Source organism: Ischnura elegans, chromosome 6 (assembly GCF_921293095.1).
Source record: "Ischnura elegans chromosome 6, ioIscEleg1.1, whole genome shotgun sequence".
NCBI classification, from domain to species: Eukaryota; Metazoa; Arthropoda; class Insecta; order Odonata; family Coenagrionidae; genus Ischnura; species Ischnura elegans.
In genome coordinates this window covers 87,925,082-87,952,981 of record NC_060251.1, presented here as the reverse complement: position 1 = coordinate 87,952,981, position 27,900 = coordinate 87,925,082, and the positions used below count along the sequence as shown (strand labels likewise).

At 37.5% G+C, this 27,900-nt stretch overlaps 1 protein-coding gene across 2 annotated transcripts; it reads right to left on the bottom strand.

Moving 5' to 3' along the window:
- Positions 1 to 915: 915 nt before the first annotated feature.
- On the bottom strand, positions 916 to 27,851 carry LOC124161118 (serine--tRNA ligase, cytoplasmic). 2 transcript variants are annotated; one of them, XM_046537336.1, is made up of 11 exons: positions 27,525 to 27,851; positions 27,248 to 27,318; positions 19,547 to 19,816; positions 15,686 to 15,931; positions 15,187 to 15,327; positions 10,505 to 10,660; positions 8,802 to 9,023; positions 4,450 to 4,639; positions 1,642 to 1,739; positions 1,412 to 1,541; positions 916 to 1,238 (listed from the first exon to the last, which is right to left on the bottom strand). In XM_046537336.1, the coding sequence occupies exons 1-11, from the start codon at positions 27,658 to 27,660 to the stop codon at positions 1,126 to 1,128; spliced, it is 1,773 nt and encodes a 590-aa protein (XP_046393292.1). In that variant the 5' UTR covers positions 27,661 to 27,851; the 3' UTR covers positions 916 to 1,125. The 2 variants fall into 2 exon arrangements, with proteins under 2 accessions (XP_046393292.1, XP_046393293.1); XM_046537337.1 differs by lacking the exon at positions 19,547 to 19,816.
- Between the last annotated feature and the right edge of the window lie 49 nt (positions 27,852 to 27,900).

Genomic DNA, 27,900 nt, shown 5'->3' with positions numbered 1-27,900 from the left:
TGTACTAATCTAAAAAATCTCGATAGGAGAGATGAGGCGAATAGTGCTTTAGGAAGCTATTGCAGCTGTAAGTGTATCCTGATCATAAGATGTAGTTAAAGGAGACAGGTAAGTATGTTGAAATCATGATAGAGGGTTAGTACAGGCAGATTTAATGCATTTTTATCCCGACTAAATGGAGGGGCTACTTCAATGATGCATATAGGAGTCTCCCTGCCACCACCTGCATTTACTGGCCTGATAGTTTGTCAAGTTAAAATATTATACACAGCGGCTACTGCCTATCCATGATAGGCAACACTTCTGTGTATCCTGTGTTCTTTTTGCCAATTTTGGTGCACTAATAAATATTTCTGAAAGATTATAATACACTGAATCACAAATTTAAATCAATATTCAAGAAATTGGACATGAGATAATTCCAGAGGAATCCAGAAACCACAATGAAAAATTTGTAAATCTGACTGAAAAATGAAGCCTGAAAGCATAAACAGATCAAGTTGAATTTTTTTTATTTGGGATGATCACCAAGCACAAAGTAAACACATATTAACTAAAAAAAAGGAATGTTCCAACCTTCCCCTTATAGGACAAGCCTTACCATCACATGGTTATAGCCCGCTGGAAAATAAATATTTAGTAGCAGAGAGAAGTTTTGGGGGCAGGCTGAAACATTTGCATTTATGGAGGTTTATCAGGCAGGTTTGACAAAATTAGGCATTGAACAAGGGGGGAGGGGTAAGAGGATCCCAGTTATAATACTGGTTCAGCAGAAGCTTTCCCAATATATTTTTCCTACATGCGTAAAACTGAAGTCTGATGAAATAATTAGGCTTCAGAATAAAATGGATCAAAAAACGGAATACATATGTACTCACATGGCATATTTTTTAACAGATAGGAATAAAATGACAATTTATCATACGAAGTCACATTTATTACCTTCTTCAAAAATTGTATTAAATAGAAACTTTAAATTAAAATCATTTTAAGGCCTTTGTTTTAAATGCCATTTAACATGCTGGTATCACAGAATTACACAATTATTGGTGATGCCCGCAATGTACAAGAATTGCGTATTTGCTACCAAGAATTGCATTCATGGAATACAGCAACGTCTTTTCTCTACTGCTCTCTGACTTCGTCCTTTTTCATTCCATCTTTTTGCTTCTTCTGTTTCTTGGTTTCAATCTCATCAATGGGGGCAGGCTTCACAAATGGAATCTCATTCTCATAGCCTAAGAAAGAAGAAACAAGACAAGTGAGATCTTTTCCAAAATTCCGAAAACATCACGCCACCATATCATAAAATTAGAGAGAAATTTTGTTATTTTACAAAATTAATAATTAAGGCCTTGAAATACAAGGGAAACATAATGTACATGAATCAGAAGAGAGATACTTTACTAACCTGGAGGCATGTATGGTCTAAGCAATTCTGGGACAAGAATGCCAGTTTCCGTTTGGTGTACTTCAAGGATGGCACAAATAACCCTGGTGGTAGCACACATAGTAGCATTCAGCATGTGAACATAAGAAGTCTGAAAAACAAAATAAATCATACTATTATAAAGTCCGTTAATTACCTTATGAATGTACACCACACTGCAAATAGTAGAGAGTAAAATGCACTTGACATACCTGGGCTCCCATTTTCTTGGTCTGACCATATCTCACTAAGAGCCTCCTTGCCTGATAATCCAAACAATTACTGCAAGAAACAAGCTCCCTATAGGCTCCTGTAAAGACAAAAGAAGGAGCAAACATTTTTTTATAAGGAAGATGAAATAGAAAAATAAGCACTCGGCCTTATTTTTAGAGTAAACAAAAAATGCATTAATAACATTTCCATATTTACATCACTTGAGTTTATCACAGTAATATGCAGTTGAAAATTTAAGTTTAATAACAACAAAGCTATGGTATATTGCACCCAGAAACTTATTTCTTTAAATTATAAGAATACGGCAAAAGTGCTTACATAATAAAGAGAATAAATGTAATTACACATCCAATAGAGAAATTATATACAATTATTAGACAGTACTCTGATATTCTGCAATAAATACTTGCTACTGCAAAAGACTTTTTTCCGCTCAAAATTCAGTTCATAATTTAAAAAATGACTCCCAAAAATCTTCCAAACTTCGTGGAGGAAAAAATACCACCCCCATTATCCTTACACCGTGACGTCAAAATTCAGGAGGAGTCGTAGATCCAAACCCAATAACGTTGTAGCTGCAGGTTCAGAAGAGCCATATTGCATTAAAATGAGAAAATGGCTGAAAAAGGAAAAACTGCAAGTGGTGCACTGTGCAAAAACACCCAAAAAATTTCGATATGTGTTTAAAATCATGGGAGGAAATATAAAAATGAGGAGTAAAGTAGTTCCCCACACATTCAACTGCCAGCCAAGGAGGCCAGTGCTTTCCCTTAAACATAGGGTATCTGCTGTGAGAATGGATAGAAGATGCATTATAAAGGAAGTTGTAGATGCAGAAAGTAGTGATCAGTGGAATACATGCAATCCAGAGGTGGTAACTAACAATGAATAATAGCATTCTTAGGTTTTATGCTACACAATTGCTTGATTTTCAAAACAAGTTGATTCAAAAGAGGAAAGTTCCGCGGCCCTTGATTTAGAAACTGTGGAGGAAGAAGCAAAAGAAGTGTGTGGATAAGCAATTTTAAAGTTTGTCAGACTAGAACAGTTGGCCTTGATAGAGAGGGAATGATGAGCTGCAAAGGGTGTTTGAGGGAAAGTCAAACCCAAACTTCCCTGAAGAATGTGCAGTATTGTTCTTTCCCCAGTTATAACTTAAGAGAAATTTGTTTTTGATGATATTTTGAAGATTTGGATGATATGAGAAGGGAATCAGCCAGGGGATTTCGACATGGAATTTTTAAGTTACAACAACCGCAAAAATGATGACCACTGTGAAAATGATGATGAGAGCTTAAAAAGAGCTCGTCTCGAGAGTACAAGATATCTCGTGAGAAAAGCCCCCAAATATATTATCGCTACAACATTGAAAAAATTAACAGCCTGGCCTTCCTTAAAATCCAATCTGAAAGAGCTTGCTGTCGCCATCAAGGCAATGTTTTTCTAAAGTTAAAAGCAAGAACCTCACTCATAGGGTTCTCGGTTGCTAGAATCAGTCTAAGAATAACCGTATCGTCATCTTTACGCAATCTATGGCTTTTGATGGCAGAAAAATAGATCAGATAATATCCCTGCAGCTAAAATATATGATTTTTTTATGATACGATTTGGACTGCTTGTGGCATCATATGCTCAGCAGTCCAGCAACATCTTGTCCGGTAGTGTCCGAAAATATCCACAGGGAAGAATGACGCGTCGGTAGCTTAACTTAGTGCTCCCGTGAATACAGCTAGCGTGCGATTGCTTCTGCTTTACGAAGGGGAATCTAATAAAACTAATAAGCCTGGTGTATCCTAGTATTAATGCAGTAATTACGATGATTTTGCATCCGATTTTATTTTTTTATAAAGACCGCAGAAAAATTAAACGAGAGTGAAACTCCTGCATGGATATTCCGCAACCCGGATAAACTGCAGCCGGATAATCGGCAGTCTGCTGTATTTGAACAGAAGTTAAGGTGCGGAAACCTCCCTCTATTTTTCTTTCTTACCTTTTACGGCCAATTTTGATGACTTAATGAAAATCAGGCCCGCATTAAATGTGTTAAAGCAACAAATCATAACCACGCCATCGCTTGTATTCAAGTATTCGTCTGCAGCATACTGAATGAAGACATCTTTTTTCTACCAATCAATCATCAGGTGTTTTTGATTCTCTCTTGAGTTTGAAAATTCTCTTAAACTTTAAAGCATAAAATATCAATGCGATGGTGGTTGGCGTAACATGGTGAAACTCCTTCATGATGCACAAAGGTTAAGGAAAAGACTTCGCTGTTTCACAAAATAAAATAAAATATATTTGCGACCGGTTTCGATACAGCGTATCAATGATGATACGCTGTATCGAAACCGGTCGCAAATATATTTTATTTTGTGAAACAGCAGTTTTTTTCTTAACCTTTGTGCATAAAATATCGAAAATAACGTCAAAAATTATTTTTTAAATTTACCGTGACACACAAACATATATTTTAAAATATATTTGGGGTTGTTAGATTGTTGTTAGATAGATATCTGAAATATATGCAAGTTCCATATTGTATTTTTGAGAATATTATGCATAAAAGGCTCGAATACCAAATTTTTATTCCCAATACTGAGAGTTTAATGTCTTAACCTACAATATGTTAACAAATTTTAAATGGTTTACCATTTTCAACAAGACATAGAGGGAACTATAATAGTCCAAAACCACAATAAAATACATATTATAATAATCCTATTGTACATAAAAAAAATTTATATTAAAAATTATCATATAAAAAAATTTTAAGTTATCATATTCACCTGAACCAGGAAACCAAGCTTCCAGATCTAATTTTTTTGAGGCAGCATTATTCAGAGCACCAGAAACAATATTTACAATTCTGTATGGAATTCCCAGCTTCTGATAAAAATCCTCAGCATTTGCAATCATCTCATCCATCATTTCCCAGGACTTATCTTCCAGAGGAGAGGTAAGGCAAAACTGTTCAACCTATGAGAAATATAAGTACATTGTACCCTGTGAACAACGCAGAATCAACATATATATCGGGAATACCATTTTTATTCACTATTATGAGGTATGTCTTGATTCTTTTAACCATATAATAAATTTGTTGGGATCTTTATTTTAACCCTCTCACTGCTGTTCACTCTCCGGAAACCTACCCATCACATGTGGCGTAAGTGCTGAGCGCATTGTAGGGAGGATGAAAAGGTATGTTCACAGCAGCGAAAGGGTTAAGGGGTTCAATAAACGGATGTTTCACAGGTTGCGTTGCAGCAGGATGAGCACAGAGCTAGTATAGATTGAAGATGGAAATCAGAAATGTAGCAGCTACAGTGGACTCATGGTGCGTAGCCAGAAATTTGCTATGGGATGAAGATATGTGGGTTGCCTGTGCTGATATTTTGCAGTCAATTTGCACACACCAGAAAACCATACACTTCAGTAAGTCAGCTGTATACTTTGTTTGCATAAACTTGATAGTTTCAATTCATCATTCATTACTGACAGGTATTGAGAAAGGTAACCATATCAAAGAATGATGGGTCAGAGAATAGATGGCCTCTGGGCTGGAGGTCTCCTCCGTAGATGTACTGCAGGTAGTCGCCACATTTTGGTAAGTATTTGAACGGGTGAGATAAACTGATCATGGTAACATGGAAAGCATACCTGTGGCACATTACGTCCCTTGTGTGATTGACCCACAGATGGATACAAGTTCCAGAAGAACTCAAGATCTGATATTTGCACGGAGGTAGGAGACTAAAAACCATTGGGAGAAAAATTCTGAAAACCCTGACGTTAAACACCCTTGATCTCCAAGCTACCAACAATAAGGCACCAAATTAACCCATATATATCTTCAGGTTAACTGCCGCAGCATAAGAAACAAAATTATTGAATTTCAGTCGCTAATTGAATTGTGTAATCCTGACTGTGTAGTAGGCACTGAGTTGTGGCTTAGAGAAGATATCAACTCGAAAGAAATATTTCCAGATGAGTTCAATGTATACAGGAGGGACAGGACTGACAGGGGAGGGGGGGTATTCATTTGCGTCAAGTCTAACTTATTGAGTAGCCTAGAATGGGTAAGGGCAGATTTCGAAATGCTGAGTGTAAATATATACACGAAGGAAAAAGGAAAAACCTTAAATTTAATTGGACTTTACAGAAAACCGGATGAGGATATGAGTATACTAGAGGCTTTGGCGGATGCATGCGCCGAAAAACCGAACAAACAAATCCTCATAGCAGGGGATCTTAATCTGCCAAATGCCAATTGGGATGGTAATGCTAAAGGCAATGGCAAGGTTCAAAAACTTGTAAATAGACTAGTTTATGAAGAGGGATTCGAGCAGCTTGTGAAGGGACCAACGAGAGGAAGTAAAATATTAGATGTGTTCCTTATAAGGCCATTTAAGGGTGTGCAAAGCTTTGAGATAATACCGGGTATAAGTGATCACTCGGCGGTTTCTATTGAGCTAGAATTGTCACCCACTAAGTCAAAGAAAAAAGTTGAAAAATTCATCTGGAACTATAAGAAAGGAAATGTGACAGCTTTTAAAAACATGCTAAGAGAATATTTTCCAAAATGGGTGGGTCAAGGTGCTACTTTGGATGAAATTTGGGATTCTTTTAAGAATATTTTGCTCGAGTGTATAGAAAAATTCGTTCCTAGGAGAAGGCTTAAACATAACAGCGATCCAGAGTATTATAATGTAAATATAAGAAGACTGAAAAGGAAGGCAAGGCGTGTGTATAAACAAAGAAATATAAGCCCTAAAAACCTTGAAACTTATAAAAATATAATTAAAAGATTTAATATTGAAAAAAGGGAAGCCCGGGAGAGCTATCTGGTAAATATGCTAAGCCAGAAAAATACTAATAAATTTTTCAAATATATTAGAAGGAAAAAAGATATTAATAACGACATATCTATGATCGTGAGTGAAGGTGGGAAAGTTATTTTAAATGACAAAGACAAAGCAAACGAACTAAATAAGTGGTACGCTAGGAGCTATAAGGATAGGGATGGTAATTTTGATTCAAACTCTAACACCGAACATTGTGAACCCTCATTATTATTATCTAGCCGTGGACAAAATAAATTCGACTATATAAGCGTGACAGATAATGAAATTTTAAAACTAATACGGAAACAGCAGAGAAATAAATCAATGGGTCCTGATAATGTGTCCATGGATGCATTAAAATTAGGGGATGAAGCAATAGTTCCTTACATTAGAAGACTTGTTTTAGTCACACTAAATAATGGGGACTTACCTTCCAAATGGAAAATGGCAACCGTCATACCTATTTTTAAGGGGGGTGATAAAACTAAAGTAGATAATTATAGACCAGTAAGCCTAACGTCAGTAGTGTGTAAATTAATTGAAAAAGTTATCGCTAGGTACTTGCGCGAATTTTGGGCCACAAATGATTGGCTATTCAAGTATCAACACGGGTTCAGGAAGGGCTTTTCTTGTGAGACCCAGTTACTAGGGTTATCGCAAGACATTGCTGAAGTCCTGGATCAAGGCAGTGAAATTGATGCGGTGATCATTGACTTCAAAAAAGCTTTTGATACAGTGCCACACGCTCAATTGATAGAGAAAATTAGTAGGCTACAGATAGATGATAGGATTAAAGTATGGATTAGGGAATTTTTGAAAGGTAGATCTCAGAGGGTAAGAGTAGGTGAAGGTTATTCTATGGAGATAGCGGTAACATCAGGGGTCCCGCAAGGAAGCGTATTAGGTCCGCTATTGTTTCTAATTTATATTAATGACATCCATGTGGGAGTTGACTCCAATATACGACTTTTCGCAGATGATTGCATAAGCTACCGAAGTATCAAAGCCAGGGAAGACCCGTGTATCCTTCAAAATGACCTGAAAAAAATATCTTCATGGATAATCTCCAACAAAATGGATGTGAATACGGGAAAATGCAAGCAAATTACATTCACGAGAAGGAGAAACACGGAGAATCGGTCATACAGCTTACTCGGGGAAAATATTTCCAAAGTTAGGGACTTAAAATACTTGGGGGTTAATTTCACATCTAATCTTGATTGGGGAGTGCATATCGATCAGGTGATAGGGAGATCATTTAAAACCCTGCATTGGGTCATGCGGAATATAAAAGAGAGCAAAAGAGAAACTAAAGAAATGGCCTACAGGACCATGGTTCGTCCTGAACTTGAATATGCAACTTCTGTGTGGGATCCCCACTTTAACAATGAATCTTCTAAGCTTGAAAGGGTTCAGCGAAAGGCAGCCAGGTACACTCTAGGAAAACATGGAAGAGGGAAAAGTGTATCAGCAATGCTAGGGAGCTTAGGATGGAAACCTCTAAAAGTGAGAAGAACCATTAATAGGCTATGCGGGGTATACAAAGCATTCACAAAAGAGCAGGGTTGGAAAGAATTAGGTCTAAAGCTGGGCTCACCCTGCTACATAGGAAGGAAAGACCATAAATTTAAAATTCAATTGAAAAAACAGAAAACAGACATTTTGAGAAAATCCTTCCTGCATAGAGGAATTAAAGAGTGGAATGACCTACCTGAAGTGATTTTTAAGATCTTCCCTTCAAATGCCAAAATTTTTAGGAAGAAGTGTGAAGCACTGACCTATTGATTTAGTAAATAATGGTTCAAAAAGAGAGTTTGAAGTTGGGTCAATGCTTATTTTTTAGTTGTATTATATTAGAATTAATGTATTTAATGGATTGTTTTAAAATTGTTTTATTGGGATAATGTTAAATTCTTAGTTGTATGTGATTAGAATTAGGGTGTTATTTTTATCATGGATATATATTCTGGTTCTTTTTCTCTGTATTATGTGCTTCCTGATTTTATGTTACCACCCGACATTATGGTCGACTTATACAATTCATGTAATAATAATAATATGATCATATGCATAACATTGCTCTATATTAAGTCTGTATTGCAAATTATGCCCATGAAAAGCTTTCAAATTGGATTTTGTACAAATTATTCCTGTCCTGATTCTTATTGGCCTCCGTACCAATTGTGAGTCTAAGCCCAAAAACTGCGGGAACCTATAGCTGATGAAACAAACCGACCCTTGAGTACTAAATATCCTACAACACATGCAATTTTTGTTTGACTCTTGAAACATACCTTTTCAAACTGATGGACTCTGAAAATACCACGAGTGTCTCTTCCATGTGAGCCCACTTCCTGCCGAAAACATGTTGAAAGCCCAGCATAGCGGATAGGTAAACTGGATTCTGGAATCCACTCCCCACGATGGAATGCTGCAATAGGTTGCTCTGATGTAGCAATCAGATACTTCTCCCCAGTATCACTGGCATCCTCTTTACTGGCTTCTTTCCCCACAACCTGGATTATATTAAATGTAAAAATATAATGTACTCCTAATAGTACCAATGCTAGTAAAATAATACCATTACTTCCCTAGCTTCCTCAGAAAAAAATTCTATATACACATCAATTTATTTCTTGTCCAACACAATAGAAAATGGGTATGAGGCAACATGAAATTAGGTCAATACCATATCTCATCTATCATAGGCATGACGATGCAACTAAACAGCCATTTACAGTAAGTGAGCATTTGAGTACAAAGATTGAGCTAATGGTCACATACAGCAGACTACCGATTATCCCGCTGTGGGTTATCCGTACTGCAGCTAACCCGTGCATGAGTTTTACACTTCTTTGATGTTTTCCGCGATCTTTATAATAAAAATTAATCGGACACAAAAGCACAAGGATATTTGCATTTTAATGCAAAGCTATACCGGGCTTATTATTTCTATTAGAATCCTCTTCGCATAAGGGAATTATTTTATTTACTTTGACAAGGATTGTTCCAAGTTTAATTGGATGTCTGCTCAAGCTTGCAGATGATGATCAGCGGCGAGGGAAAAAACTCTTGATTAATTTTCAGAGGATTCTTCGATGCTTAACCATTCTTAAATTAAGATAAATGTCATCTATGACCTATAAATGTATATTTCATATTACAAATGTGCAATCATTGCCGTGGCCTCGCTTTTGGTCGAATATGGCCCAAAGGAACCGGAGATTTCGTCGCATTCAGACGTACTTACACCCTGACTAGTCATGGTCAAACTGGAGAGGAAGGGAATAGAATAAGTGAAGGCAGCAGAGGAAGTGGAAGTAGAGATAGCATGAGTCATAGCCAGGCACTCGCCTGCATAGACAAACTGCCTAAAGTCCTGGTTTCCTATAACCACTGCTGCACAATGGTTACATCGCACACCCGTTGCCTTCACAGTAGTTGCGAGCTCCTTTTTTCCAAGCATCGTAGTGTGCGATTACACTCAAAGATCATGGATCCGCATCCTGCAGCAGTTGCATACCCGGCAACTTGCACGAGAGACAACTAAACAGCGTGATACCTGACAGTGTAGTTTCTGCTGCTAGAAGCTGCAGAGCAGTTTTGAAGCATTCGTGCAAACCAATTTTCTGAATCCGTGATCTTACAGATACAGGTGCGTGGATTTCGGAAACCAGATATCATATGGAGCAGTAGGAATATGAGTACAATCGTTTTATCGCCGCTAAACAAATTGCAGTCGGGAAAAGAAAAACACGAATGATTCCGAAAAGCAACCTAAAATAACAGACAAGGAGCATAAATAATAAAAAATAGTTTGATTTACATGAATTTTGAAAATTAAATGAAATTAAAGCAGAAGTTAGGGGATTAATTGTGTTTTCCGATTATTAGTGCCCCCTCTCCTCAACATTAGCCCGGATAATCGGGATTACGCTGAATACGCAAGACAAACGCTTACCATGTAGAGGTTACATTTCTAAAAAATTATCCTTACCTTGTAAAGTTCTTCATCAAATTGAGAGAGCTGGGCAACTTCTTGCATCACATCCTTTTTCATGAAAAAAGGTGTGTAGAGAGGTTTATATTTCTTTCCATATAAAATTTTTAGAGACAACTGAATAAGTGCTTGTTCCAAAAATACAGCAGGCCCCTGAAATAAATTAGAGAAAAATGAACAAGCGAAATCCACAGTACAACATTCATGAGAGTTATATTAAATCACAATTAAAAGACTACTCACAAAAAATTGGAGCTCAAATTAGTACATAGACCCATTTTGGATGATAATTTGAGGGCTAAAGATAAAGAACTGAGGAAATCAGTTTATAAAAATTTGTGAGCCAGTCTAGCAAAATGGCAATAAATAATGACAGCAAACATAATTCAGAAGCATTCAAAATTTTAAGGGTATCCGTAGGGCATGAATTCTGATTGGTGGACACTTTTCCCTCAATAGTGGCATCAATACCAAAATGGAAGACAGTCTCAGATTCATGCAATAACTTAATAATAAAGGAAACAAATATTAAGAGGCACCTCAAGACTGCCCCATGAAAAAAGTAATGAAGGAGTTGAGGGCCATAACAAATTTCAGCAAAAAAGTATTTCCCATGACTCCTACCATATTATTAAGATTTTGTATAAAGTGTTTATCTTAACCCTCAAGCATTCACTCCGATGCACTCACTGCAACAGTGCTAATACTGTAAAAATATCTTTAAATACACTTATTTCTAAAGAGGTACCCTATTTCTCCGAGTATGTTCCCCCCCCCTAATTTTGAGGTTTGAGTTTCGGAAAAAAATTCAAAAAATGGGTTTGAATTTAGTTTCCCCTTTACTTTTACCACGGGCATTATTGGAAAAAAAAGGGGGGGCTATATTCAGACAAATATGGTATAACTTTAAGCAAACATAATGTAACAATCCTTGCTGACATGAGAAAATAATGAGATTCATTTAATGGTGAACACTGATGCTCGGTCGTACATATCTTTGCTCCCTATTTTTCTGCGAGAGGACTTATCCAGACTTTTGTTTGTGATTTATGAGATAATTTGATTTTTCAAGTAAAGCTGTACAACTAAATACAAAATATTAAGCCCGGGAAATTGATATATGTACCTATTAAATTTATTATTATATACAACTTTAATGACAAATAGAAAAATCAAACTTGAATATTTAAAAAATCTGTATCAGATGATAGACTATCCATACACATGGAAACAATTTCTAAGTTATACTTATCACAACAACACATTTTTCAATCCAATAACCACACTGCTATACAAGATTAACCAGCACAATTGATGCACCACCAAGAATGAGGTTCAGGAGACATATTGGTTGTGGCGATTTTAGTCCTGGACAGGTGAAATGTGATTCATACTCAGTCAAAATAATTTTAAGAAGACTAAGGAATGCTGTCAATCATGTGCACAAGCAAAATGTTACGCAAGAAAAATTGCCAGCACCACTGCTTAAGGGTTAAATACTTCAGCTATCAATATGCCTCTCTTCAATGTTCAGAAGATGGCTTTAGAGAGCATGACTGCATAATAAGCTGTTATCATAAAATGAATATCCATTGTTTTAGATAGACCTAGGGGAGTAATTACACAAAAAACGCAACCACTTTTTATTATCACTCCCCTGAAGTCTATGAGGAGAAAATGAAAGAAAAATGCTAATTTTGACGACTAATATTCCAGCCCATCCCAGACCTTGTCAATGTCCCATGGACATCGTCAATGATATTAGTGTGATCAAAATAATAGTTGAGAATAATAAATTTAGGTACAGTATACTCTCGTTATTAAGGTCACACAGAATCCCTGCCTCTGTGTCCTGCAATGGAAATATTTCTAGTAGTGGGGTCATTCCATGTCAGTTCATCCAGGCATGACACCCACCGACTCGGATTTTGATGAAACTTGCCAATTTTCATCCTTCCATGCAGGAATGAAACAGTGTAAAATATTTCTTGGCTATCTCTAATAGTTTTTTTTTCACGGCCATTTGAAGTTTGGGTGAAACTGCAGTTTTTCAATGAATGCGGTCTCCAGAGGCACTTGTACCTCCAGAGGGAAATAATTTGTCTCAGCCATAGTTTTCATCCGATTCTTATGAAAATTTGCAGGTTTACTAAAGAAGTCATGAGGATTCCAAAAACTAATTGAAAAATATCCTAAGGAATATTGGAAATTCTCTAAACTCGTATGTTTCATAAGATTTTAGAAAATTTTGCGTCAAAAACATGGTTCTATAAAACATCAAATTTTGACCTGAGGCAATATCTGAATCAAGCTGAATTATTTTTTCTAATATTCCTTAAGGCATGACCCACCACCTGTAAAAATAAAATTCATGGCTTTTTGCTTGCTTTGTTGTTAAAAAAAATTTTATGCAAAAAAAATCCCTTTTCACGACTCTGGTAGTCAGTCTTGGGCCCTCCTTCAAGTGTGGTGAAATGCTTGTGTTAACTGTTTTCTATATATAAGAAAATATTTACAACATGTATCTAGTACATAATACGTTCAAAAATTAAAACATTTTTTATGTGCAGGTTGTTTTTCACCCGATAAGAAAAATATATTTTTGAAATAGAATATTTTAAGGAATTCATAGCACTTACCCATCATTGCTGGGGAAAACTTGATTTATAAAACACATCAAAATACAGGATGCATGTCAATACATGTTAAATTTCTCCATTTTGTATTGACAAAAAACTTCATGAATGTGCCTTTTGGCTGCAATGTTCTGTTGTACGCGGACGATTGCAAGATTTTTAAAAGAGTGGATCGCCCCACCGACTCACATTCCCTTCAATCGGCACTCAATTTTATCACCGATTGGTGCTCGACTTGGCTGATGCGGGTCAACCCCTCCAAATCGGTGATGATGACATTCACGTTGAAAAACAATCCCCTGAAGCACTCCTACTGCCTTTTAAATAAGCCTATCCCCCTTGTAACCTCCCACTGCGACCTAGGTGTGATTTTTGACGATAAATTAAAATTTCATGATCATATTTCGCTGATCGTGAGGAGAGCAATGGCCATTGTTGGTATGCTTTATAGACTAACAGACCTTCACGACCCTACCGCATTAAGAACAGTTTTTTTCGGTTGTATTCTCCCCATACTTGAATACTGCTCACCAGTCTGGTCTACCGCCTGCCCCACTACTCTAAGCTTGCTCAACCGTCCTTTAAACTTCTTTCTTGCAGTAGTCCGCCATCGAATCCCCACACTCAGATATTACGCCCGTGACGCTATCCTTTCCTCCCTCAGGATACCTAACATAACAAGCCGCCGTTTCTTATCAGATCTCATGTTTCTACATAAAGTCTTTAGTGGTTCTCTACGGACAAACGAAATTCTCCCTCTTTTCTGATTTCATATTCCTCCTCGCCCCTTACAAAACAACTCTCTGCTTCACATTCCGCGATTCCGTCTCTCCATCTCTCAACCCTCTCTGTTCTTCCGAATCCCCTCCTTGTTTAACTCCATCGCTTCGAAAATCCCTTCCCTGGACCCATTTTCCTCTGCTACTAGTTACAAAGCCACCTTAAAATACCATCTCAATAATTCACCATTGTCTAATCAATAGTGCCCCTTCTCACGTTTAAAAATTTTGTTTACTGTTACTTTTCATTTACTGTGCTATTGTTTGTTATCTTTTATATATTATTTATTTAGGAACAGCCAATGTAAAGGCCTTTGTGCCGTTTTTGGTGATGAAATAAATAAATAAATAAATAAATAAAAATAAAAAAGTTCAAGGGATCGAAAAACTGGAGGTTCGTAATAACAAAGTCCATACGAACGTTTCTTTTAGGAATCGTTGAAAAAAATAAAACAGTATATAATAAACGTGATTAAATTATGCGAAAATGAATATAAACAGGAAAATTCGTTTCAGTTTCTCAATAGAAGAATGTGGCATGATGCAATCGAGGGTTGATATATTCCCGAGTATAGTAAGTCCTCGATAACGAACTAAATATGTTCCAAGACCTAGTTGGTAAGTTGATAAACCTACTGTCACGGTGAAGAGAGTTGACCGATGACAGGGAGAATGGTCTAGATCGGGTTAGGGGGCAAGGTTGTCAGGTAAGAAAGGAAAATGCCTACTTCACTTGTAAACAAAACGGTTCTGTGAAGAATGAAGCCGGAAGGGACGACAAGCTTGGCACTCTTGGGCACGGCACACGAGAAGAACTTAAATGTGGTGTGATTATTAAAACTTAGCGTAGTGTATATCCACCTAAATGCCATTGCTTATTCATGGAACTTCGCAATAAATTATATTTTTTAACCGCCGGGACTGGGACTGAGGTTCGTAATTTCTTAAAAATGAAAACTTCGTAATAACATTTCTTTTCCTATTGCTTGAAAAGGCATTTTCGTCGGGACCAACTTACTGCTCCGTAACAACAAGAACTTCGTAATAACGTTGTTCGTATGAATGAGAGTCTACTGTAAATACTTATTTACACAGTGTGCTGATATTTTTGAAACAGCAAATTTATTACCAATGTCGTCAATAAATAGAAAAACTATTCATCTTCATGGGTAAAAAGTTTGAAATGTGGAAAAAATAAATTTTCCGACTGAAAACAAAATTTAAAAAAAAATATGCACATAGATATTTTTACAAAGCCACAAACCATTAAATAGTATCCTCTTCCACCAGATACGCTTGCACCCCTATCACCATCCATTCCATCAATCATGTGGATCAGATCAACATGAGAATACTTCTTCCTTGTTGTACAGTCTCCGAATGTTCTTTCTACTCCATTCTCATCCTGGAATAGAAATACAAAAACAGATTGATTTAACATACACACAACTTTTCACGGAATCACTTTCATTTTTTTCACATTAACCTTTACAACAGGCATCATATTGGGTTAATTTCATTTGGTCAGAATTGTGATGAACAACACTATTTTACTATTATCATACCCATAGAATTTTCTTGGATAGTTGAGCATAAATCACTAGCAGGAATGTACGACATGTACAAAAGAGTATAAAACATTCATGAACACCATTCAAGTGCCACAAAATCTCATGTATTACCCACTAATACATTCTACACTGCTTTCGCCAATTATATTGCAAAATAATACATACTATTTCAAAACCATAATCCATACTAACCTCATCATTACTAATAGGAACAGACTTATGAAGATGATTTCCTATTTCTCTTAGAGCAGCATTCCTCTCCTGTTCAAGCTGTTGCATGATTGCTTCATTCTTCACCATTTCTTCATCTACAAGGACTCTTATTTTCTTTATCTGAGCAACTGTTAAGGTTTTCATCTTCTCGGCATTCAACGATTCTAGGTTGCTCACCACTTCCGCTGGAAGTACATCATCTTCATCGGGGCTGTGTTGTTTTTTCTGAAACAAACATTTTAAATTGAATTTTAGGTATTGAGTTCAATTACACAATTTAATCAAAATCACAAATACATTTTATGGGATTCTTTCCACACTAATTTAACAGAGTTTTGTATAAACTCTGAGTTCAATAACTATCAAGTCTGTGAAAAAAACTAAATCGACATTGATATAAAGTAATGAGGTTTATTTTTTTAAAGAACTTCATTTGAGAATTTCTCATTTTTCATGCACTAGTTTGACTACAATGCAATACTTGTATTTAAAGACAGTTTTCCAAACAAGTTTGGAATGCATTGAGTACCCATTCATACCTAAACACTAGAAATTATATTTCTATTTTTCTTCACTACAAAACTAATGAATGTAGCAATTTGATTTTCCTAGATTTTAATGAGACAAAAAAAACATTTTAAAGAATATATAAATACTAATTTTTAATGTGAAAATACAAAGATATATCATCCACAGATCAATAAATAAGGGATACAAACTGTACTAACCCAAGGAAAAAGAGTGCATGATTAACAACAGATTTTTATTCATATACATATTGCTGCTCCAGAAATGTAGAGATTCTTAGAAGTTATTCTCTCAGTAGAAACACATCAATATTCTTGTCCTTTTATAAACTAATCTGAAGGTTCCGAAGCTAACAATTGTTATCACAGAATCAAGCTAACCAAGTAATTGGTTTTAAGAACATTTCTACGGAAGTATTTCCAGGAGTTACTTAAATTTTTTTCTATGTTAAGAAATGTGCGTGAGAAGACTAACAGCTAGAATCATTTGAAACCTGGTGTTGGCAACAGCCCGTTCATAATGGCAGAAGCCATGACTAAATGACCTTTCCAACCGATGGATTGGTTCACGTGAAAATCCCTCCACATAACACCTAATCAGTGCTCAAAAAACTGTGAAAATCTATATTGCCACAAGGAGAATAACCTGTAACTATTACAGAAGAATATATGCTATTATAAATAGTTATCTCAGCCCAAAAAGATAATGAGTGATGCAGAGTCATTAAATACACAAAAATCTTTGCCTATGTCAATCAAATTTTTTGAAGAAGCAGGACACTGATTAAGTAACATTGATTAAACAAATTAATCAATGTTTTAATTATTATTTTGAAATTTGGATGTGGAGATAAATGGAGAAGGTGAGGTGGACAGAGAGGAGGGCAAATTACGAAGTGCTGGGCACGGAACAGGACAAAGGAGGACGAGATAAGACTGGACGCATTCGAGATAAGGGTGTGGCAAAGAATGGATAAGGTGAAGTGGATGGAGAGGAGGAGGAACGATGAAATGCTTGGCATGGTGGGTGAGGAGAGGTAACTTCTAGATGAGATTTTACCAGTCTTAGAGAAAAGTCTTTCACATGAGATAGGTGATGTTATCATAGGCTGGTAGTGATGCTGCACTCTGCGCTCTTGAGTACTCCATGGAAACCTACCTTAATTGGTAGAATGCTTTAATAATAATAATCAATTTCATGCCGCGAGAAAATTTTCCTCTACCCCCCTTATACAAATAATTTACTTAATATATATAAATTAAAATCTGCATCTCATAATTTCCACCAAGTAACAGTAGACCGGGAAATTTTGTTTTAAAAAGATTGCTCTAATTTCTGGTCAATATCTGTAGTTCATCATGCCACTCAGAACATGCCAAGGATTGAAAATGAATTCACTTTAAAAAGATAGGGCACAGTCTGACTTCATGTCCAAATTAAAGCGGTGAATTGGGAAAGAGGAAGCTTCACAAAAATTTTAGGGATACATGTAACAGGACAGTGCAGCTATCAAGAAATTCTCATTCCTTACAAAACATTTTACTATGTAATGCATCAACTAATACAATCAAAACAAAACAAGCAAAAAAAAACACATACAGTAGACTCGTTATTACGAAGTTCACGGGACCGAAAAACGGACGGGTTCGTCATAACGAAGTTCGGATGAACGTTTCTTTTAGGAATCATCGAAAAAAAAAACGTACTTTGTCAAAATCTCTTGTCTCTTCAATCTCCCACACTAATAATCTTCAGAGTATAATATACGCTATTAAATTATGCTCAAATCCTAGATAACCGAAGAAGATGCATTCCCAGAACTTGCTCCTAAGTTGGTAACCTATACTAGGAATCGAGGAGAGTGGTTATCCTGCAGAATGCAACAATGCATCACAATCGCACGTCAACTTGCGATTATGACGAACTGATCTACCTTGCATCATAGCCGGGGCCGAAAAAATTGCCATGGGAAGAAACAGTGAGCGAAACGCTGAACAGTTCCTGATTTCACACTGGACTAAATGATACTTAGTTCAGATTATGCCCAAAGTGCGAGTTCCTCTACGCCACGTCGTGTCGCATCGGCAATCTCCAAAGGCACTAAATTTGAAATTTCGGGGGCGCTTGAATTTTTCTAATGATCGTATCTCTGAAAGTTCATAAATCCAATGTGCTTAGGAAGAGGACTAACTGTACGCCCAATTTACGAAAGTTAATGAATGGGTCAACATAATTTCCCAGGAACGAAGCTTATAATATGATGTTGCGTGCAATTGAAGTATCTCCTACTGAAAAAAGAACCAAAATTGGCGCTCTTGGGCACAGAATAAGAAGAGAACTTAAACGTTGATCAATGATGATAACGTAGCGTAGTGTATATCCACCTAAATGCCGTTGCTTTTTCGTGGAAGTTCATAATTTCATTTTGTAACCGCCGGGACCGGGGCTGAGGTTCGTAATTTCGTAATAACGTTTCTTTTACTATGGATTGGATAGGCCTTTTCATCGGGACCAACTAATTGCTTCGTAATAACGTTGTTCGTATTAACGAGAGTCTGCTGTAGTAGGCGTTCGAGCTAAGAGAAAACAAAGACTGAATTTGGAATAAATATATATGTTGAGGTGTAGGCTTCCTTGGAGCTAGAATGAAGGGTTGATCATCTTATTGGCTCCCACTGCATACATGCTGGGATGATGATGGGATACAGTGTGAAACTGTTGGGATACCGTGGGAATCAAAAAGATGGTAAGCACTGAGGAAGGTATAATTCCTTGCCTAAAAATTTCATGCAAACCTAACCTAACACCTAAGCAAAACATGCCAATACGTACTCTGATTCAAACTCTCACAGAAAAAATAATATTTCAAAGCAAAAATGCTGCATGTGCTTGAATCATTGGCTAGGTATCTACAGCACTTGAATTGTTTCCTAAATATTATATGATTTTTAGTGAGGAAATAAACACACTACTTCTACATTAAATCGCCATTTTTGCATAAGGATAATGTTGATACTTCATTGGTAGCAGTAAATCCTTTAATTTTTTGAATGGAATAAATAATTAACAAATGCAAATGGGGAATCGATTACAATTTCCAATTTTAAAGCCAATGGGTCAGCACATTTCCAAGGGAAACAGGCTGATTAGCCTTATGTACTTGTTATTCATTGAAGCCTAGGGCATTCCAAGGGATGCAAAGCATTCTTGAAAAGCAAAAAATAATAAATGAAGTGAAGATACTGTGCAAATTAACTAGAAAGTGGTAGGAGACAAAATATATCAGACATGTGTCAATGATGACTTCCTCACCTGCTTTGGAAATGAAGACATGTCATCACCAAAGCTCTTTATGTGCCTGAACCATCTCACAGCATGAGGATATTGAGTGGAAGGAGGCTCTGTTAAGGCATTAAATGCTGTAACATCCTCCACTGTGGGACAATGTCCCACTAAATAACTTTGGTTAGCTAATTTGTCATTCAAAACAGATAAATTTATTTTTCCATTTGCAGAAAACCACTCTCTTGAATCTGCACTATTGTTAGATTTTACAGGCTTTTGACTTCCTTTCCTTCCAGCCTGAAATTAAATGACTTCCTTGAAGATTATGATGCAATTAAAATATTAGGCCCTGTAAACTACAAAAGTTACTCATTCATTCAAGTATTAAGATGCTGTCAAAAGATAAAACAACACTTTACACTCCAAAAGTAATTTCTAGCTGTTTCAATAAAGTTACTCCTAAAACAATGATAAATTGAATGCATTATCATTTAAGTATTCTACCAATTAATATAGGTCTGTATACTTGAGAAGCCTTCTGGGAGCCTCCCCCACCTTCAAGCACTTCCGTCTTCAGTTCACTATTAGGCTTACTCACTCTGATTATATCTAAAACAATCCTATTCTCTTCCTTCCGCTCCCTTGTTTACCTAACATTCTACCCTCTAACACTGTCTTCAATATGCACTCCCTGCTTAAGTACTCCCTCTATCCATACCTTCTGTCTCTTCCAAATCTCATCTAAAATCTGCCTCTCCTCACCAACTATGTACAGCACTTCGTAGATTCTCTTTCTCTCTGTCCACTTCACTTTCTCCCTTCTATGCACACCCACATGCCAAAAGCCTCCAGTCTTATCTTGTCCTCCTTCCTAAGTACCCACGTATTTTGCACCATAGAGCACTACACTCCAAACTCTTCACTAATCTATTCTTTAAACTCTTAAACAGCAATCCTCTCATAAGCTCCTACCTTTTCATGAATGCCTCCTTAACTACCTAAATCAATTCTCTTCTTGATGTCCTTACCACTATGTCCATTTTCATCTAATGTACTGCCCATATAGTTGAATTGCTCTACCAGCTCAAGTTTTTCCCCCCCTACTTTTATCTTGAGTCTCACATTCCTTGCTTGCAATGCTTTACAAAACTGCATAACCTTGGTCTTCTTGTGATTAATAGTCATCCCATTAATACTCGTCGCACCGCTAGTGTACCTCCCATCCACTAGAGCCTGCAGTGCCCCCGCTGACTAATCAGCACCTGATCATCTGCGAACCTTACCAATTTAAACATCATCCCTCTCACTTTCACTCCAGCTTCCAACTCGTTCCACGCTTCTCTTACCATATCCTCAGCGTATATGTTAAAAAGCAGTGGCGATAAAGGACAACGTTGTCTCACTCCCTGGCCTATGCTCGCCCACCCAAATTCTCCATCCGCTACTCTCAACTGCGCAGTCTGGGTCATGTACATTTTACGAATCAGTCGCCAATCCCTACAATCTACACCTATTCTCCTGAGTATATCCATTTACTTTACCCAGTTTATCCTATCAAATGCTATTTCAAAATCCACGTCTTGGTCATATTCTAGGTTCCTCACCACCAGGGACCTCATCATTGCTATTGCATCACGAGTTAACTTCCCTTTTCTAAAACCAAATTGCTCTTTGCCCAAATACTCATTTCCCCTCGCCTCCATTCGTCTGTTCAATATCCTCATTACCACTTTCGACACACGCATTATTAGGCTAATAGTCCTATAATCTGAATTCCACAGCTTTCTTCTTTTCCAGTAGCGGAGTTATAACTGTCTTCATGGAATCCTCCAGCCAACATCCCTCCTCATAGATCCTGCGTACTAGATCAAAAATCTTTTCTAACTATCCTTCCCTAGATTCTTCAGGAGCTCACACGGGATATTGTCCACGCCCACTGCTTTACTAGTCTTCACATCTCTTAGCCTTCTATATATGCTCTCTTGATTTCTGATTCAAGTTTCTCGATCCCTGGCCCAAGATTGTTCCTCTCCATTGCACTTTCCTCCTCTGAAGTCAATATCTCCGGCCTGTTTCTTCCATCATCAACCTCCCACCTTTAGCCTAAATTTTAGACATGGCTTTTCCTCTTTTGCTGCCTGATAGTGACTTAACTTTGGTATACAACGCACCTACCCCTCCTCCCTTCTGAAACTTTTCCATTTCCTCTCACTGACTTTTCCACCAAACCTCCATTCACCTTATAGTTTCACTCCATTACCATTCCTATACATTCTTTTCCCCTGCTCTGCATCCATGTTCTTCCACTTCCTTCTCTCCTCCATTTCTTTGACCATTTCCTCCATAATCCAAAAACTTCTTTATCCTTCTACTGTCAACGTAGCTAATGGACTTTTCAGCTGACTAATCCTGTTTTAATATTATCCCATCTTTCAGCAACAGTCTTTGTAATTTCAATCTCCCGGATGCTATTTTCAGCAAGTTCCTGATATTCTCTCCTCATACTCACCTTCAGCTCTTCTACATTCCATTTCCTCACCTTCCTGGCTTTCATAGCCTTTCGAATCTTACGTTGCATTTCATGAGCACTAGGTTGTGGTCTATATCTGCATTCCCTGCGGGGAAGCTATGCGAGTTTCTCACACTATTCCTAAGCCTCTACCTTACCATAACATAGTCTACCTGATATCTCCCCACATCCCCTGGACTTTTCCTTGGTTACCTTCGCCCTTTATGATGATTAAACCATGTGTTTGTGATGAATAATTTGTTTATCCTGCAAAATTCTGCTGCTTTCTCTCCCCTGTCATTGCCCATTCCTAGTCCAAATTCTCCTCTTTCGTGTCCATCCCTCCCCTCCCCAACTGAGGAGCTCCAGTCCCCCATCACTACCAGATTTTTTCTTACCCAGGGTTTCTCTAATTATTTCCTCGAGCTGTTCATACACCTCATCTACTTCTTCCTCCCTATGATAACTAGTGGGCATGTAAACTTGAACCACCACAAGGTTGGTGGGCCATGCCTCAATTCCTACCACCAGAATCCTATCACTTACCTGTTCTATACCTACCACATGCTTGCCCATCTTCCTGTTTAATACTAAATCTACCCCTCACTGGCTTTCCTCCCCACCACTATATATAACCCTATAACCATCACTCCAATAGTCCCCCCATCCCTCCACCTCACCTCACATACTCCTAAGATATCTATCCTCCCTTTATCCATTTCCCTTTTAATATTTTCTAACTTCCCCACCTCCCCTTCCTCACATCCCACGTCCCTGCATTTATAGCGGACTTCTTCTTCTCCATCTTCTTGGTCTTCTTTTCTTCTTTCTTCATTGCTGATGATAAAAAGTCCCTGCAAGGATTTCTCATGTTGACGACCCCGAGGACCTTGCTGACCTCGCTGCCTTGAACGACACTCGCCCTTAGCAGACGGGTCCCGGTCAATGAGATTCCGAGGCTCACTTGGTTGTACTTCATGTTTTCAGGGAAGAGATAGTAGCTGGGGTTTCCTACTTTCATTCCAACAGTGTTTTTTACGTGACACCATCACATGGACTACCTTTTGTCTGGCTCCAACCCTTCGACCTATCTAGCATAGGTGGTCCTACTGGCAATAATTTAGAATTAATCCAGCCAGAGCAGCTCCAGATGTGCAAGCCTTTCCACCACGACAAGGTTGTAGCTCAAGGGAAAGGAATTATATACATTAAGTGAAAATTTCCAGTGCAGGACCTCAAATCTAAAAAGTTTGAAATCAAGGGATGTCAGGATTTTGGTCCAAAACATGTAATGAGAAATTACAGTGTAATTTCATTTCATGATCACACAAAGAATTAAACTTCCAAGAAACAACACACCCTTCAAACTCTTCTTCAACCTTCTCAATCCCTTCCAACCTCCATGATGATATATTCACTCGACGTGCAATTAAGGGAGATCATTAGCCCACAGGAAGTCTCTAGCATCAGGTTCAAACATTGGCATTTTCATATAGAATGTGGAAATTAACCCAAAAGGAATATCGCTGGACAATGATACAAAGTTTGACCTTAACATGTTGCGGACCGGTCACGGAGATCTCCGTGTTTTGCGTGCCGAACGCTGAGGACCGGCCACAGAGATTTCAGTGTTTTCACATGTGATAATAAAACTTACTCTGCTTCTTTTTATATTAGTTACTTATGTCCACTTATGTTCGCTTTTGCTTCTGGTGTATTTCAGAATGTGCTTTCATTGATTTAGATTAGTTTTATCCCATTCGAATTATAAACTTGTTAATATTTTTTCGATGAACGTAATCCACTTTTAGAGATTACTAATGTATAGGAACAAAATGTCACTAAGCCGTAACCTGTGAAAAAAACTCGATTAAACATTCATTTTTCTATAACAGCATCTCTCTAAATTCAACAATGTTCTGAAATTACAAATTATAATATTTTAGATGATAAGGAATAATTTTGGTTGGATTTCTTCGGTCCTTTTCATTTGGCTCTAACAAAATCTATTGTCGGTAATTCTCTCATCGCCTACTTTGCGCCATACGTTATAATGTATGGAGCAAAGTAATTAATGCATATTTCACCTCTGGGTGCATTAGGCTGTCTTTTATACGCACCATGATCTAGATTCTCACAAGACATCCTATCTCCAGCGCTCAACGTAAACACATCAACGAGTCTCGAGGGCCAAGGACTATGAGGGTCATTTCAGCGGGACTCTATCTTTCGGTCCTCGATAGAAAAGGACCAGATGGCCACAACGCTTATCTTTGTTAGTCTCTAATGTTTCCCTTTGCCTAGAATGCATATTAGTCCTCCTTTGGAACGTTCTTGAGTTTTTTACTCTCTTCGTTAGAGATCTGAAGTCACGTTTTTTAGTGAGGAATCATTTCCTTGGATGAAAGTTGGTTTACGTTTACCCTGTGAAAGTGCATGCATACATAGCCTACGTAAATTTCATTAATTTCCAGCAATAATTCCTGCGTATCTTGTCAACCGAAAAATTACTCCAAAAACAAGACCTCATCTATAGTAATGGCGTGACCAACTAGTGGTGGTGCTTGCGGAATGACGGAGAAGGATACATATATACGAAGAACTTTGTGTTGATGCATTATCAGATGTGCCAGATGATTGTGTAGACGAGTGTGAGAGCTCAGATAGTGAAATTGGTTTTGATATTGGTGGAAGACAACCTAAAAGAAAAGCTGCACAGTTAGTTTACACTGATGACAGTGACTCGGATGCAAGTGATAGCGACGGTAGTTTAGTGAAAGACACCTCGGTGACATGGAATAAAATTGACCTTCCAAGAAGTTTCGAAGATTTTCAGGGAGTGGTAGGAATCATCAATGCTCCTGATAATTGTGAATGTGTTTTAGAAGTGGCAAAAATGTTTTTTGGGGATGATCTTCTCGAAATGATTTGTAATGAGATCAATTTGTATCGAATGTAGAACGAAGGCAGATACAAGTCTTCCCAGAAAACTGGGAAGTGGAAAAATGTAACGGTGGGAGAGATGAAAGTTTTTTTAGCAATCATAATTTTGATGGGAAAAGTCAGGAAAGATTCAATCAAGGAATATTGGAGCACTGATGAATTTATCAATACACCCATTTTTAGTAATTTGCTCAGCAGGAACAGATTTGAACAAATTTGGAATTATTGGCATTTCAGTGATAACGAATCAAATTCTGAATCTTCCGATAGGTTACATAAAATTAGACCAATATGTACTATCATATTTCTTAGAAAAATTTAAAACTGTGTATATGCCTAAACGTGATCTCTCTCTAGACAAAGGAGTAATACCTTGGAGGGGAAGATTGAGATTTAGAACATACAATCCAGGGAAATTGGTGAAGTACGGATTATTGGTGTGAATGGTGTGTGAGAGTGAAAGTGGTTATATTTGCAACATATAAATATATACAGCTAAAGGAAAAAAATTAGAGGAAACCATAGTGACCCTTCTAGATCCGTATTTACACTGTTGGCATCATGTGTTCCTAGATAATTATTACAATAGCGTACAAATAGCTGAAAATCTTCTAACGAAAAGAACTCAAGTTTGTGGAACCATCCATTCCAACAGGGGGCTTCCCACTGAATTTAGGCATGAAATAAAAAGTATGAAGAAAGGTGACTACACATTCTGTAGACGGGGGGAAGTTCTGCTGCTTGCGTGGAATGACAAGAGAGAGGTGAGGATGATTTCCACAATCCATAACTCGAGTATGGGCGAAGGAAAGCGAAACAGATGGACGGGACAGATACAGAAAAAACCGATTTGTATTTTGGAGTACAATAAGTACATGGGAGGTGTAGATAAAGCTGATATGTACTTGGTTTACTTTTCAGTACTAAGAAAAACAATGAAGTGCACAAAAAAAGTGGTGTTATGGTTGATCAATTGTGCCCTATTTAATTATTTTGTGGTATGCAAAACATTGAACACTTCTACCCGTTTGACCTTCAAAAAATTTGTTTTGGAAGTAGCCAAGGGCTGGGCTATATGTGAGGAGGGAGGAAGTGCATCTTCCAGCGATGATGACACAGAGGGCGGGATAGAAAGGCCGACTCAGCAAGCGCCTCGGCAGGATAGTCTGGCAAGGCTAGCAGGGGGAATGATGAAACACACTCTAGAGAAGATAGTGGGGTATGGGAAGAAGAAATATCCATCGCGGATGTGTCGAGTTTATTCTGCTAATAAACTTAGGAAGGAAACTCGGTATATCTGTGGATTCTGCAAGGTTCCCCCGCACAAAGGAGCATGTTTCACCAAATACCATTCAAAAACTAAGTACTAACACCTCTGGTAAGTAAAATGCACCAAATTTTATTAAAATATGTTAAAAAATAAACATTTTATGAGGGTTTTGGTGTATCAGTGTCATTTAGGTTAAAGCTGCTTTAAATGCCCGGTCCTACCCGATGAGATTGGAATTAAATATGTACCCGGTCCGCAACGTATTAATAAGAGGAATGCTAGTTTTTAACATGTTGACCACTAAGATGTTTTAGTCAATGTTTCCTGTGATCCCATAAGCATTTTCTTCACCAATTACATATTATTTATTCACGTCACATAGAGATATTATTTTTAATTAACGTAAAATAAATTTCACTCTACGTTTAGGCATTTTGGCCATGATGACCATAATTTCAGGCACAGTTCATGCCAAAAACAACTTCGTGTAGTTACCCTTAGCCTCTGGGATTCAGTCGTTTAGTAACCAATCACTATAACCGGCATGATGGGGTGGGAAGTTTCATTGCTAGTCTAGAAATTGGCTATATTCAACGTGTTAACCTCCCACCAAGCATACTGAAAGGAGCTAGTGCACTGTCTAACCTGTTGCCTGAGGAAATGGTGAATATATGTAGGGAAGGGGGTACCAAAACTACTGTACGCATAAACATTTTCCCACATTTATGCCATGGGAAAATGTGAAGAAGAGCCTCAAAGAAGGCCATGAATAACGCCATACTTCCCACTAAATTGTATCGAAAATGTGCGGAGGTAAACACAACCATGTCATAGAAAACTCATACTTGGCATCTAAAAAGCAAAATTCATGTTTCAGGAGCAGTTTCACCAGAGAAGCATTACTGTTCCAATACTCAACATTCCATTACAGGGAAAAAAGTCTAGACCTGAGTTGACAGTAGACACAGAGAAGAGGGTCTTCCCGAATTCATTTTGAGATTATTACCTTCATTTTCTCGCCAATTTCTTTGCTACATATGTTCTTCAATTTATTCCATCCATCAGCTTTATGGCGATCTGAAAATACACGGTAAACGAAAACGGATATTTAATTTCACTACTTCCAATTAGGTGCAAATTCTGTACGGCGATCAGTTCACACAGCATTCTCATTAACGTCGGAAAACCTCTGCACGATGGCACAAGGAGGTTAGAAAAGTACTGGGAACCGAAAAGGTAATATGATTCACAACAAATCGACAATGCTATAAAAGGATACTTACGCTGTCTCCATTTATTGTCTTTCTCTATTACATTTTCAACCAAACCGACGTCTTTGAACCTCCTTTTTTGATTTTCCCGAACATAGTTAAGATCTCCACCTTTCTCTGGACGAAAAAGCTCGATATCCAACACCATGGTGTAAAGGAACTTCGGCCGGCTAGTGATGAACTACACACAAACTGTTAAAAGGATCAAGGGAAAAAGGCGACAAATAAATTCAACAATAGTTCTGGCAAACTTCAGTCAAGCTTTGACCCAACACGACCCATTGATCCCTCAGGTTGACGCAACCAAACAAACGTGGACATTCATCCACACAAATTGCGATCAACGACCGTCATATGAAAAATAATAACTGACGATCTGGCAGCACCC